Below are 14,476 nucleotides of genomic sequence, written 5' to 3'. Positions count from 1 at the left end.
TCAAAGCTCTTGAGACAAAAAACAAGTTTCTTGATTCAAGATTCGAATACTTCACAAAATAGAATAATCAATCCCACTTGAACGTTATTGACAAACAACTAACACATGAATTGCAAAGTTTCATGAACCTCTCTTGACTAGACTTGAAAGAGAAAGCACAAAAGTCAAGATTTAATTCATCGTTATCTGTTTAAAACAATATAAAGATAAGACTTTCGATAGTCTCTCAATGAAAATTATAATACGACCACCTCCTAATTCACAATAGAATGATAAAAATATTCTTAAATATGTCATGAAAAGAATAAAATTGAAAAATATTAAAATTACATCACAATTATTAAATAAAATATAAACAATAATTCGATATTCTATCCTAGATGATTCATATTTTTTCCCTTTACTTTCTTTTACCAAATTGATAACAAATGTGACTCCAAATATGTTTAGGAATGTATTATGTGTATCTAAATCATATATAAGTTAAAAGGAGAATATTAGGTAAATAAACATTAGGTGACAATTAATATGGTAAATATTGAAAGGATTATTTTTAGAAAAGTTGAGAAACTAAAATATTTATAATAAAAGTTAGAAAAAAAAAAACATTTTTTTAAAAGAATTTGGGACTAAAATAGACATTTAAAAGAGGTAGAAGTTGAGAAGCTAAAATAGCCTTAATGAAAATTTAGAAACCAAAATGGTCATGTTTTGAGAATTTTAAATACAAAGACAAAGTGAAACAAATATTAAAGTTAATGGATCAAATGAGATCTACAATACTCAAGAAGAAGAATGGCACACGTGAATGAACTTAACATCACATTGAAATGAGAGGATCATAAAGTTAGCAAGTATAGTTGTCAAGAAAAGCTAAACTATAAGAGTTCATAGTTACATTGATAGAAATTTCAATATTAAGCATGTTCGAGTTGAACAATCTTATGTTGGTTGACCTTTTAGAGACGTTTCCTTGAGAAACATTAAAATAAAGGACAATCATGTTGAAAGAATTTGTGTTAGTAATTAGGAACAACTTTCACTCTTACAAACATGATCTTAACTTAGCAAGTAGTTAGTTGGACCGTTTTGAAGAAATGTCAGAATCATTGAGTGCCAAATTTAAATTTCAAATCTTGATCTAAAGTTCAAAGGCATATTTCGAATCAAGTATAACTCAACCAATTAAGACATTTACATTCAAATTTCACATCGTCCACCATACGTTAAATTCAATTAAAAATGCTAAAGTTAGTGAAAAATTTAAAATTTTCCTATACTTAGATTGGGCTTTTCTCAAGCTTGGAAGCCTACTTTTGAAAGCCCAATAAGCCTCCATCTGAAGGGGGTTTTCTTGGCCCCATGTGTTATATCTTTGTCAAGCACATTTTCACTCAATTCTCTCTCTCTCGTGAAATTAAATTTGGCCTCAACATTTAACAATCTCATAGAAATTTAATACTCTCATTCATACAACTCAATTTTAGACCTCTCATTGGTCATTCATATATCCAACCCATACAACCGAATTCAAATATAAAAAATTGAACAAGAAAAAGTTTGTAGCCTATTGAATATCGTATTTCCATTTGACTCTGTTTCCGTTGTACTAAATATATTTTCATTTTAGAAATAAGATAAAACAATATATGTTACTTATAAGATTAAACAACGATAAAATTTATTTAAAGTGTCAATTTTTAAGATAGATGAGATGGAATATGGCTTGTGTCCTTAGCCCTATAATGGGACCCAAAGACTAAATGAAGCCAATGGGTGCAAACAATACAAAATAGTAGAGAGTAGAAAGAAAAAGAAATAGAATAATATGGTTATGAAAAGAGGGAAGGCTGAAAATGAACCTATCCTTATCCTTCCTTCCTTCACCTCTCATTTGTTCGAAATTACAAATGACTTGATCTTCAATTATTGTGTGTACATCCAAAATTGGTAAAGCACAATTGGGCCTCCCATGAACTTGTGATCCAAATTGATTCTTTTGGAAGTTAGTGAAACGAGCACTTGAGATAGATCGATTATTTTGATGTCCAACATTCCAAGACTTTCAAAGTTTTTTTCATTTATTATTATTATTTATTTATTTATTTTACAATATATAAGATAGAAGAATCCAACCTAGTTCATAATAAAGCATTGTGTCAATTCATTTTTGAAGCTTATTTAGCATCTTTTCTATTTGATTGACTTGAAGTCAACCTAAATAAAGCATATTTTATTAGTCATAAAACATTACTACTAATGGAAGAATTGTTTTCCTTTTTCATATATACTTAAATGGTGTTAGTTATGCATTTAGAGCTGAATTAGTAGCTATCATTCATTCAATTAAATTTATTAAGTTATGTTGTTAATTTGTGTTTTTTTTTAGGGGGAGGGGACAATTAATTTTATATACTTTTGAGAGAAATAGGACCTGTTTAGCATGATTTTAGAGGTTCATAGAAAATCTGAAAGTTAAGACTCCATTTGATAACTATCTGGTGTTTGATTTTTTTTAAAAGAAAAATTAAGCTTATTTTATCTCTTTTTTAATTTAGTTTCATATTTTTAAGTAAAATAGTTGAATTCTTAGACAATTTCTATAAACAAAAAAAAATTAATTACTTTTTTTAGTTTTTAAAACTTAACTTAGTTTTTGAAAAGATTAGTAGAAAGTAGATAACAAAGCAAGAAATTTAAAGATGGAATGTTTGTTTTATAGACTTAATTTTTAAAAACTAAAAAAAAAAAATCAAACAGTACTTAAATCATTCCAATCTCATCATTAGTTTTCTTAAACATTGTTTTTTAAGCATTTAAGATGAAAAATTAGTACATTTAAAAAAAAATCAAATAGTATGTATATGGCAAAACTTTATTTTATAAAACTAAATTTTAAACTAACATTATTTTAGTAATTAGGTGAAAATGATAGTCATTCTCTTTTGTACGGTAAGAACTATATTAACATTTTTGAACCATTAAAAATAAACTAGAAACATTATAAACCAACCCTAATGGATAATGTGTAGAGGTAAAAATTTATTTTAACTTTTTTATATTTATTTTTTTACTATATGCTTGGGTTTATAATGTGACCAACCAAAGTGTAGCTAAAAATTTATGTTGTTGTTTTCTTTAGAAGAAAATGGACCAATGGTTGAGCTTAGTTTAACTTAGGCTATTTGTGGTTGGATGATAATGAAATAATGGCCAAAATTTTAATGGAGAAGAAGATCCCTTTAAATTCAACCACTAAAAGGGTCTTTGAGGATCAATTCACAAGCCCCTGTCCTTCTGCCACGTGTCATCTCAGCTAATCTCAACTGTGTGGCTGTTGAGAATTTCTGAAACTCATGGTTAGGTTATCATTTTTCAATGGACTCAAAACCTCCATCTCTTTACTTCTATAAAGTCCCTCCTCACTCTTCACTGCTTTTTATCCTTCTCCAAGTCTACCTTCCTCTGCCAGTACTTCACACTCAAAAGTCCCAATGGCCGCCTCCGCTGCCTCCGTCGGAGTCGTTAACCATGCACCAGTGAGTTCTTCTATTAGCTTAATTAACCGTAAATTCAAGTTTGATTACATTTAGTGGCTCTGATATCATGTTAAAATTGATTGTCGTAAATTTCAGCTGAGCTTGAATGGCTCTGGATCGGCAACTTCAGTTCCGAGTTCAGTGTTCTTCGGAAATAGTTTGAAGAAAGTGGTGAACTCGAGAATTGTGAACCAGAAGGCGTCGTCGGGCAGCTTTAAAGTGGTGGCAGCGGATGCGCTCCCGGACGAGAATCTCGAGAAGCAGACATCTAAAGATAGATGGAGAGGGCTTGGATATGACCAATCAGATGACCAACAGGACATCACAAGAGGAAAGGGAATGGTGGACACTCTGTTTCAAGCTCCCATGCAAAGTGGAACTCACTATGCTGTTATGAGCTCTTATGAGTATCTTAGTACAGGACTTAAATCGTAAGACACACACACCAAAAAAAGAACACAAAAAAACAGAATAATTCAAAGTTTGTTGTTGTTTTTTGAGCTGATTTATTGTTTTTGGATGTGTTCTAGGTATGAAGGCATGGACAACTTATTGGATGGTTACTACATTGCTCCTGCTTTCATGGACAAGTTGGTTGTTCACATCACTAAGAACTTCATGACCCTCCCAAACATCAAGGTTTCTAACCCTTTACATTCATCTAAACTAAGTTTGTGATGCAACGCGGTCGAGTTAACATGGGGTTTCATCTCAAAACCAATTAGTATTGATTGGAAAAAGCATTCAAGTGTTGATTTAGTGTACTTTTGAAAGTTTTATAATAATTTTTTTTTTAATTCATACTATGATATAACCCTTCTAAAAGTGATTCAAAACTGAATAGGAAAATTCAAACTTTTCCTAAGAAGAAAAAGGTGAAATTTTCTGGCTTCAGGTTCCTCTGATTTTGGGTCTGTGGGGAGGCAAAGGACAAGGAAAATCCTTCCAATGTGAGCTTGTATTTGCCAAGATGGGAATCAAGTGAGTCCAAAATCGTCTTTATTACTTACAATTTTCATTGTTTTAGAAAATTTGGTTTGCACTTCTAAGATTTGGCCGTTTAATCTGTTACACGCAGCCCAATCATGATGAGTGCCGGAGAATTGGAAAGCGGCAACGCCGGAGAGCCAGCCAAGTTGATCCGACAACGATACCGCGAGGCAGCTGACATAATCAAGAAGGGAAAAATGTCTTGCCTCTTCATCAACGATCTGGATGCGGGTGCTGGTCGTCTTGGAGGTACCACTCAATACACCGTCAACAACCAGATGGTTAACGCCACCCTCATGAACATCGCCGATAACCCAACCAATGTCCAACTACCTGGAATGTACAACAAGGAGGAGAACCCCCGAGTTCCAATCATTGTCACTGGTAACGACTTCTCCACTCTTTACGCTCCTCTCATCCGTGATGGTCGTATGGAGAAATTCTACTGGGCTCCAACTAGGGAAGACCGTATCGGTGTCTGCAAAGGTATCTTCCGTACCGACAATGTCGCCGATGAGGACATCGTCAAGTTGGTTGACACCTTCCCAGGCCAATCCATTGGTGAGTTACTACTCATGACATGACACTACAAGGGTTTGAATATAAAACCTCTTGCACACTAAACGGGTAGACAAACTACAGGCTGCTTAACCCTTTTTTCCTATTTTGTTGGATAGATTTCTTCGGTGCTCTAAGGGCGAGAGTGTACGATGACGAAGTAAGGAAGTGGATCGTTGGTGTTGGAGTTCAGGACGTAGGGAAGAAACTGGTGAACTCGAGGGAGCCACCACCGAAGTTCGAGCAGCCAAAGATGACACTTGAAAAGCTGTTGGAGTATGGTAACATGTTGGTTCAAGAACAAGAGAATGTGAAGAGGGTGCAATTGGCTGATACTTACTTGAATGAGGCTGCTCTTGGAAATGCCAATGAAGATGCCATTAGTAGAGGAGCTTTCTAAATTAAGCTTGGTCTGTTCTCTGTTGATCTGATTTGATGACACTTCAGGTGGGGAAAGGAATGCTCATTATGGGATTTGCCTGATCTATATTCGTCAGGCCTTTTTGTTCTTTCTTCTTTTGTGGATCCAAAATCACATATCAAAATAAAAGTATATTGTTACTTTTGTTTCTCATTTTGTGACTTTTGTGTTTCAATTTGCTTTGTGGAAAAAAAGAACTGTTGTAATTCTTCTTTCACTTATATTCAAATGGGCAAAATGATCTGTTTCGCTTCTAAAGTTTGTGTTTGAAATTGTTTATATTTTCGACTTTTAGTTTAGATTCAAATACTACTCGTCTTTGATTCATTTTGATTTTCCTTTCATGTTAGTCCATGTACTTTCAACTTTGGTTAATGTGCTTTTAATATATTCATGTTAATTCACGTACTTTCAACTTTCGTTTATTTTGGTTTATGTGTTTTTAATACGTTCATGTTAGTCATACTTTCAACTTTGATTCACTTTTGTCTCCCTACTTTCAAAAAATGACATTTTTTATCATTTAAAAATGAAATGTTAAATTAAACAAAAGAAACCAAAATGACCCCTTTTTAAAAATACAATGACAAAAATGAACTAAAATAAAAAGTAGAATAACCAAAATGAATCAAAACCATATTACAAGAATTAAAGTAATATTTAAACCAAATGAATATTAATCTACCAAAAATACTTCATAGTACATTAAACGTTTTAGAAATTTAAGATATAGAGGAAGCATATTTCCTAATATTAGATTACCAACATGAACATAATTCAACTAATATAATATCTGTATCCTCAACAAATAGGTTAGAGGTTCGAAACTCTCATTCTAAAATTATTACATATAAATTGATACAAAGATTTATGAATGTACTATTGTAACTTTTACACATAATTTCATTACTAGTTTTTTGTCCTAAAATTGGTGTTTTAATAGTAAAAAGTTAGGCAGCCAAGAAATTCATATTTTGTAACCATTTCTAAAAGAAATTATAACTTTTTTTTTTCCCCCAATTTTGAAAACTAGAAAGTGGTTAGTTTCAAATGTGGGAATAATTTAACAAAACAATGAACTTCTATTCTTAAAAATGTGTAATATTTTATAAAGCTAATAATAAATTTTGAATCTACTAAACACTAACTTGGAAAATTAGAGTTTCAATAGAGATAATATTCAAATTAATATATAAATAATACCTATAAGACAATTTACCTATAAGACAATTTTTAAAAAGATATTATTATATAAATAATACCTATAAAGCTAATAAGACAAAGATTAATTTTCTAAAATTTTGAATTTGACAGACCTATAAAACAATTAAAAAAATATTGAATTTATTAGACAATTAAAAGTGCATTGACCAAATAGACAGATTCATATACTTAGCATAACCATTTTAAATTAAAAGAAGAAAAAAAAATACAACATTGACCTTTGATTACGTTCTAGTTTTGAAAAAATAAACTTATCTACACTATATTTTGAAACATGTGCCCAATTTTCTTTTTAAAAAATGTATTAATTTAGAAGTTTTATCTACAAGGGTTTGAAAAAAAGAAAGGAAAAAAAAAGGTAATCACAAATATAACAATCAAGTCTAAGGTATTAACAAATATAGCACAATGCACAAGAATTTACAAATAAAACAAAATCTAAATCCAACTTTTGAAATCTATCATGATAGATGATGTTGCTAATAAGAGCCTATCAACGATAGAGTTTATCACAGTTAAATTTTATTATGATAGACGATGTTGCTAATAAGAATCTATTAATAATAGGATTTATCACAGTTAAATTTTACCATATTTACAATTCTATAATCTGAAAGTGCTACCCATTGCAATTACGTTAAAGAAATATATGTTCAAACAAAACCAAAATCAACGGCAAACAAAACAGCTATCCACTACGACCTAATTATATACCATTAAAATAGATTTAACATCCCAGCATGCAGCAATTAACATAATTCAACAAAAAAGCCTACTAAATGATCATTTTACAAGCAAAAAACTCAACTTTAAGAAAGGAAAAAGTTGATGAAATAACAAAGATGAAGAATCAAAATCTCATACATAATCAAAAGAAAACAAATCCTAACAAAAAAAAAGGGAAAAACATAACTCCACCAGCTAATATTTGTACAACCCATGATTTGATCATCATCATCATCCCATTAAACATTTTCTACTTCCTCTTCCTCCTCTCCCTTTTTACACCCTTAAAAACAAAACTCAAATACTAAAACTTCCTCTTCTCTTTAGGGGCAGAGCCATCAAGCTTTGTTCATCTGTCCCTCAATTCTCTTCATCTACCTTCATTTTCTCTATACTCTCAGATTATAAAATGTACAGCCAACAGTTCCTTTTTTTTACCCATTTTTTTTTACTTTTTGTACTTGGTTTTTTTTCTTATTTTAAGTCAGCTTCTATCTGAATCATATAGATACAGCAGCTATTACTTACTAGACAGATATTAAACGGAAGCGGAAAGAGAGACCGCGCTTTGTGCTATCCTTGGTTAGCTGTACAACTTTCTTCCCTGCTTCCCTAACCAACCACCTGTGCTGGCTTCGGAGTCAGAATGCTAATCCTCCTCTCTGTCATACAGTTTAAGTTCGTTTTAGATACCTCGACGTTGAAGTAGTATAGTATCAATCAAGATCAATCACTATTGAAAATGCAAACAAACTTGTGAACAGTTTAGAAGGTCTACTTCTCTTCCTCTCGTTTGTGTTTTTATCTTTCTGAGAAAATATCATCAATTTACACCCCTAAACTTTAGAGGTTATATCAATTTAAACCCTGAACTTTTATAAATGTAATAATTTACACCGTCCTCTATATTTCGTTTGACCAATATAGTGTGAAACTATTAGTTCAGAGTGTAAACTGATACACTTATACAGTTCAGGGTCTAAGTATACTTTGATACAATTATTAGTTTAGGGTGTTAATTGATACAACCCCAAAACTTCAAGGTTATCAATTGATATTTGCCCTATCCTTTTCCTTTTTATCTTCCAAGACTACTTTAACTACTGGCTATCCTCTTTTATTCTCACTTGTGATTCTATTTCTCCTTGGCAGTTTAGGAATAAATATCATTGTGCAACAAAGTTTTGAATCTATTGAAGCTATAAGGAATGTTCTACCTTGTGCAAAAGTAAAACAAGAATGAAACAGCAAGCAAAAGCATTGGTAGATGGAAAGATCGTACCTCCAGCAGCGACGAGTTTCTCCACACGAGCAACTATGTGCTTACCATAGGTATACTTCTTCAGAGCATTGAGATGAACTTTTATCCTGTTAAGAATTAGTTCAAGTTGCTGGTCATCACAAGTTTCCAGCACTTTCTGTACAACGTAGTTTGCAAACTGATCCTTCATCATAACCTGGATTCAACAACAGAATAAAAGAGAGCGTTACGACATTTGTCACTCTATCCGACCATCTGAATTGTAGGAAAAGAAAATGAAGACACATTTGTATGAATAAATTATCCATAGAAACAAGAAGTTTCATTGAAAAACTGCTCTGAAGTTAAAAATTTCCTCTCTAGGAAGGATTAGAATATCATTAGGATGACAATTGCGGTACCGAAGACAAGAATATGTCATGCTTTGAACAAAAACATGCAGTAGAGAGGAATATCTTTGTCAAATTTCTCCTTTTGAAGCAGATAGTGAGTTCCCACTTCAAAAAAATGTCATACAAAGGCAATAGAGATATTTTCCTACTATTAACTTCCATTTTCAGGCAGGTCGAGGGTGGGGATATTTCTTGGTCGTATTGAGGGGGAAAAAGTGCAGGTGGGACGTGGACAAACACCTGAAGGGGCTCATTTTCATCAGTGGTACCGAGCATCTCATTCACCAAGGCCTGGCGTTCAGAAGAAGTTCCAAAAGTTAGACATTTCTCAATGACATTAGAGGCGAACTTCTGTTGACTCATTTGAACTATCTGCCCAGTCAGTTTCTTTATAATAGCAGAACGTTCGTGTGGCTTCCCGTGCTCCAATACATGCTGTAAGAGCAAGGGCAATGAATTAGTAAATTAAAGTGCTTCAGTGACAAGCTTATTAGAGCAGACAATGTCTTTAGCTAATAAAAAGAGTCTCTTGATTAATGGCAAACCTGCACAACATAATTTCCATACTGATCTTGAGCCAACGTGCAGACAGACTGCAAAATCTCGTCCATCATTATATGCTGCGTTTTCGGGTTGTGGCAGTGCTCAAGGACTCTCTGAGAGAGCAAATTGTAGTGTGATTTTATCATTCCAACCAATATAAATGTAATCATTAGTGTAGTAAGTTTCATAATAATAACACAATTTAGTTTGCCAAAAATCAGAGAAGATGGTACAAAATGAAAAAAAATGAATTCCCTTACCTGTATAACACGACAACCATACGGATGAGTCGATAATGTAACAACTTGGTCATAAAATGTTGAAACGATGAACTGAATTGCTTCCTCAGGAATGCATTCAATGCACTTCTGTACAACATGGTTCCCATTTTGGTCACGTACACAACGCATGATCTGACCATCTAATTCGGTAACCATTTTAGTCTGCTGGTCGACATTGACCACTTCAATTGCCTGAAATAATGTTTGAGAGACCATAATATTTCGGTTACGTTGAAAAAGTGGACAACTTTTTTAGGTCCAACACAAATTTGTATGAGATAACGGCAGTGAAACGTTGTATAAAGAAAAGGAATTCAATATCAAAGGAAACTGGAGATTTTCCAAAAAGAAAACAGGCAGGCAACACAGACCTTCTGAATCACTCGGCAGCCATACATTTGCAGACTGAGTGCCAGCACATGTCCGTTGAGTTGATCAGCTAATTCCCTTATTTGAGATGCAGTTCCGTGCTCAAAAAACTGGATAACAACAGACACTCGTAATTAAGTCCAAAACAAATTATTAGTTATTCAATCATCAATCATGTCATCCATGATCTCATTTCCTTAATACAATTATAGACAAGCCAGTACAAACAAAAGTCAAATGTAAAACAATACCTTCTGAACAACATAATTACCAAAAACATCGGTCATTAAGGAAAGAGCTTGTGGCATAATTTCATGGAAAACCATATCTTTCTCTTCTACAGAGGCAGTTTCAAGTTTCTGTTGAATGAAACGACTTCCATATTGATCGGAGCTGTTTAAAAGGACAATGAAAGAAACATTTCCATTCAGGGCAGGCTGCATTTAGTAACAGCATAGCAGTATAAAGCGTCAAATGGCGAATACCTGAACTCAAAAACATGGCCAGCAATTTCTGAAAGTTCAAAACATTTGCTTTTATTGCTTTTGAACTCATCAAGCAAAGAAGACACAAAACCTCCATTCATATTGCCACCAGCTTCAGAATGCCAACCTCCAAGGCCACCTCCAGCAAAATTTCTCATTCCCGAAGAGAAGCGCAAGGCCTTACTGATGTGGTTGAGGGCATTACCAGATCCAGCAGGAGAACCAGGAAGAAGGGATCCAGCTAATGGACTTCCAGGATACGACATGCCAAGACCATAGCCTGGATTGCCATAGTAGTTATGATTTAGACTGCCAGATTTACCAAAGTAAGGTAGAACAAATTGTGAGTTTTGAGGTGAAAGCAATGCTCCCAGGTAGGCTTTTTGGACTCCCAATAAATCCATATATCCATTACCCATCAAACTTTCGCCATCCAATGGAGGGTCACTAATCCCGGCCACCTGTGCAGCAGCATATTCATTTGATCCCAAATATTGAATGTAAGATGGATCTAATCCAGGTAACTGCATACTGTTCATCGCATTATGATTTTCCAACCTGCTGTTGTTTTGAAATTCGCTGGCTGTTTCCAACATACTCGATCCTAAAGCCAATCCATTGAATGCTCTATTATTCATGCCACTCATTCCCATAGCTGATGCAGCAGCAGCATTCTCGTACAGCGGAGGTAAATTACCACTGCCAAGATGGGTCCCAACAATTGAGGAAACTGGAGGATTAGTAGTATAGCCACTGAATCCATAATTCAAGAAAGAAGAATTTGCATTGTCGATATTCTGATTGCGAGATGGCGAACCTCTTGCATTATTAAGTGTTTGTTTATATGGCCCCTTCATATATGTAGGGGAAGAAACAGCTTGCTTGTTGAATTCTACTTGATCAACACCCGACGCAAGAGAATTATTTTGATGAGATCCTCTAGCTGAATGAGAAGATGAATGCAAATGAAACTTCCCAGAGTCTGAGTTCTTTAGACCTAGATACCTTTTCATATCATTTTGATCAGCTTGCAAATTGAAGAAGTTATGACGATCATCAATATCCTGCTGAATATCCGACCGCAAGTGGCTGTCATCATCTAGAATACCATTTGTGGACAAATTCATGCCAGAAAAAGAAGACACCAGGTCTGAAGGGTCACTCGCCTTCAACGAAACTCCATTGAAAGAATTTGGACCAGAAGCACTTCTTTTATCCATAGTGCTAGAGATCCTCCCACCAACAGGAGGAATACGAGGACTCGGAGCTCTTGCTACAAGTTGAGGATCGGGAGTTGCACTTCTCGACAAGGAGGCTCCTACAGCTGATGCATAAGTATGAGGGGTAGTGGCACCAACTCCTTGGACTGCAGATATTCCCTGTTTGTTCCCACCAATTGTTGCCATATCTTGATGTAAATAAGCAAATTGGCTTTCTGAAGCTTCCAAAGTGTCCTCAAATGCATTGCGGCTAGTCGGACGAGAAGGATGTCGGGAGATATTTATTCCATTGCTTATATCATCCTGCCATCGAAAATAAAAAATTAAACTATGTAGAAGTAACTTAACTGAAGAAATTGTCTATTGAAAAAGAAGACAAAACATAATCAATCTCACTACAATCAGTGATTATTAAAGCTCAAAAAGCACCTAAAGTGCAATAACCCTACGGGATTAAACACAGGCTCTCTATCATTATGCACACAATTGAAAAAATGTAAATAAACTGTGTATATATATGAGAAAAATGGTATGATAAATAATAAGAAAATTTTTTAAGAAAATATAATTTTCATTTTAGATTGTAAGGGGAAAAAATGAATATCTTTTCAGAATATTCATGTGTTTCTTCCTTACCAGTTGAAGAGCTGGCACAACTAAGCTGGCTTTTTTAAATGCTGACCACAATATACATCTTTTATATAAGACATCACTGTAACATGTATATGATAAGTAACAGTAAATATAAGAATGCAATTTAGTTCAAAAAGAATCTACAATTGGGAATGTTAGGATCATCAGTGTTATGGCAAAGAAAAGCAAAAAAATCACAACTTTATCAAGTTCACAGCTATTTTAAGGGAAAAGGATTCTTCCAAAAACATAAATGAACAAAACAATACATTATCTAAAGAAAACCACAGCCTCATATAAATATAAAACAATCAAAAGCATCATCACCTGAAGGATCTCTGCAATGCTTTTCTTCCTACTTCCAAGTCCCAACCCCGGCAGCCCGATAAGGCCATCGCCGGTCCAATCACCAGCAACCCGCCTCAATTCGACACCGGAATCCTCTTTGGCTCCAACACCAGGCTGCAACATGAAAAGCGAACCATTCCCATTAACCCCTTCATCACCACCTCTACTACCTTCCCTCCTATCTCCAATCCCACCTAATCCTCCGGCACCTCCGCCGTGCAGCCGCTGCGCAAACCGCCAATCCTCCTTAGAAAGCAGCGGCGGCGGAAGGCGAGGGTTCAGATTCACATTGGAATAGTAATAGTTAACATAAGCAGGATCAGAACGAAGCTCTTCATCAGAAATGAAACCTTTTCCGGCAGTTTTGTTGAATCCCAATAAGTCAGAAGCATTAAACATACCTCCAACGGCAGTTAAAGAGCCCTCAACGGTCGGCGGCGCAGAGCCACTCCGGCAAAGGTTGAGTTCCTTCTCTCTGTCACTCACAGCTTCGTGCTGTTGTTGCCTCTGTTGCCGTATCAACATCCCTAAATCCTCACCATAATCGCCACTTTTCAGCGCCGATCGCAGTGAAATATCAGTCCCCAATTTCGAATAAGTATCGGTAACCATTACTAACACCAAAACCCCCCAAAAAAAAAACAGAACTGGGTTTTTTTTATTAAAAAAAAATCCCAACTTTGAGCTAAAAACGAGCTCAAAATCGAAACAATACAAGTGGGTTTCGTTTGAATGTCTCAAGCAATCAATACCCAACACAAAAAATTACAACCCCATAACTTCAAAACAAGAATCCAAACAAAAGGGGCAGAAAAAACAGGGGGGGAAAAAAAGAAGATAAATGAAGGAAACAGCTCTGTTCGTCAAAACTTGAGATTTCTTTTACTTATTGATTAGTGTTTGGATTACAGTAATATAAGCATCAGATTGGGTCTAGAACGAAAAGATGATCGAAGAAGAAGAAGGGCTTAGCCATTTTTTTGTTCTCTCTTTTTCACAGGGGAGAAGAATGCCAAGAAAGGAGACAGTGGAGTGAGGAAGGGGAATGATAAGCACGAGTGGTGGAAACATCTCAACCGTTAAACTAAAAAATGAACGGACAGGATCAATTCTAGTGGATATATTCTTACAAGATATCCTTTTAGGGTTTTATTTCAGTTATTAATGCAAAAGATTTTGCCCATTTTGGAATTCTATTTTTTATTTTATTTTTTTTATTTTAGGTAAAAAAAAATGAAAGCTTTAAAAACATAAAAGATATGAATTAGATGGAAGGAGAGAAAATTGCCGAGTATATCTAATTTGTTGGAATTTGTTAATATTTTATTACGATGTTTTTCCATTTTCTAAACTTGGAATTGCCAAAAAAAAAATCTAGGAAAAATATTATAATCTCAACTTCCTTCCCTCCATATTACTAATTTTAGTGTCGAATTCTATAATTTTCTTTTCAAAATTCATTTATCAATATATAAAATAAGAAAAA

General features: G+C 34.2%; 2 protein-coding genes across 2 annotated transcripts; one reads left to right on the top strand and one right to left on the bottom strand.

Moving 5' to 3' along the window:
- Positions 1-3,380: 3,380 nt before the first annotated feature.
- LOC120080290 (ribulose bisphosphate carboxylase/oxygenase activase, chloroplastic-like) lies at positions 3,381-5,766 on the top strand. The gene is made up of 6 exons (XM_039034922.1): positions 3,381-3,539; positions 3,636-3,970; positions 4,070-4,178; positions 4,435-4,520; positions 4,618-5,090; positions 5,207-5,766. Exons 1-6 carry the CDS (start codon positions 3,495-3,497, stop codon positions 5,485-5,487), a joined length of 1,329 nt encoding a protein of 442 aa, XP_038890850.1. The 5' UTR covers positions 3,381-3,494; the 3' UTR covers positions 5,488-5,766.
- A 1,774-nt stretch (positions 5,767-7,540) lies between these two features.
- LOC120079663 (pumilio homolog 1-like) lies at positions 7,541-14,023 on the bottom strand. Its single transcript, XM_039033953.1, has 9 exons — positions 12,970-14,023; positions 10,790-12,312; positions 10,556-10,697; positions 10,307-10,414; positions 9,915-10,127; positions 9,657-9,767; positions 9,352-9,546; positions 8,741-8,915; positions 7,541-8,120 (listed from the first exon to the last, which is right to left on the bottom strand). The coding sequence occupies exons 1-9, from the start codon at positions 13,600-13,602 to the stop codon at positions 8,071-8,073; spliced, it is 3,150 nt and encodes a 1,049-aa protein (XP_038889881.1). The 5' UTR covers positions 13,603-14,023; the 3' UTR covers positions 7,541-8,070.
- Between the last annotated feature and the right edge of the window lie 453 nt (positions 14,024-14,476).

This window comes from Benincasa hispida, chromosome 6 (assembly GCF_009727055.1).
Source record: "Benincasa hispida cultivar B227 chromosome 6, ASM972705v1, whole genome shotgun sequence".
Lineage (NCBI taxonomy): Eukaryota > Viridiplantae > Streptophyta > Magnoliopsida > Cucurbitales > Cucurbitaceae > Benincasa > Benincasa hispida.
The sequence above is the reverse complement of the archived record's forward strand: the minus strand, read 5'-3'. Positions and strand labels throughout refer to the sequence as shown.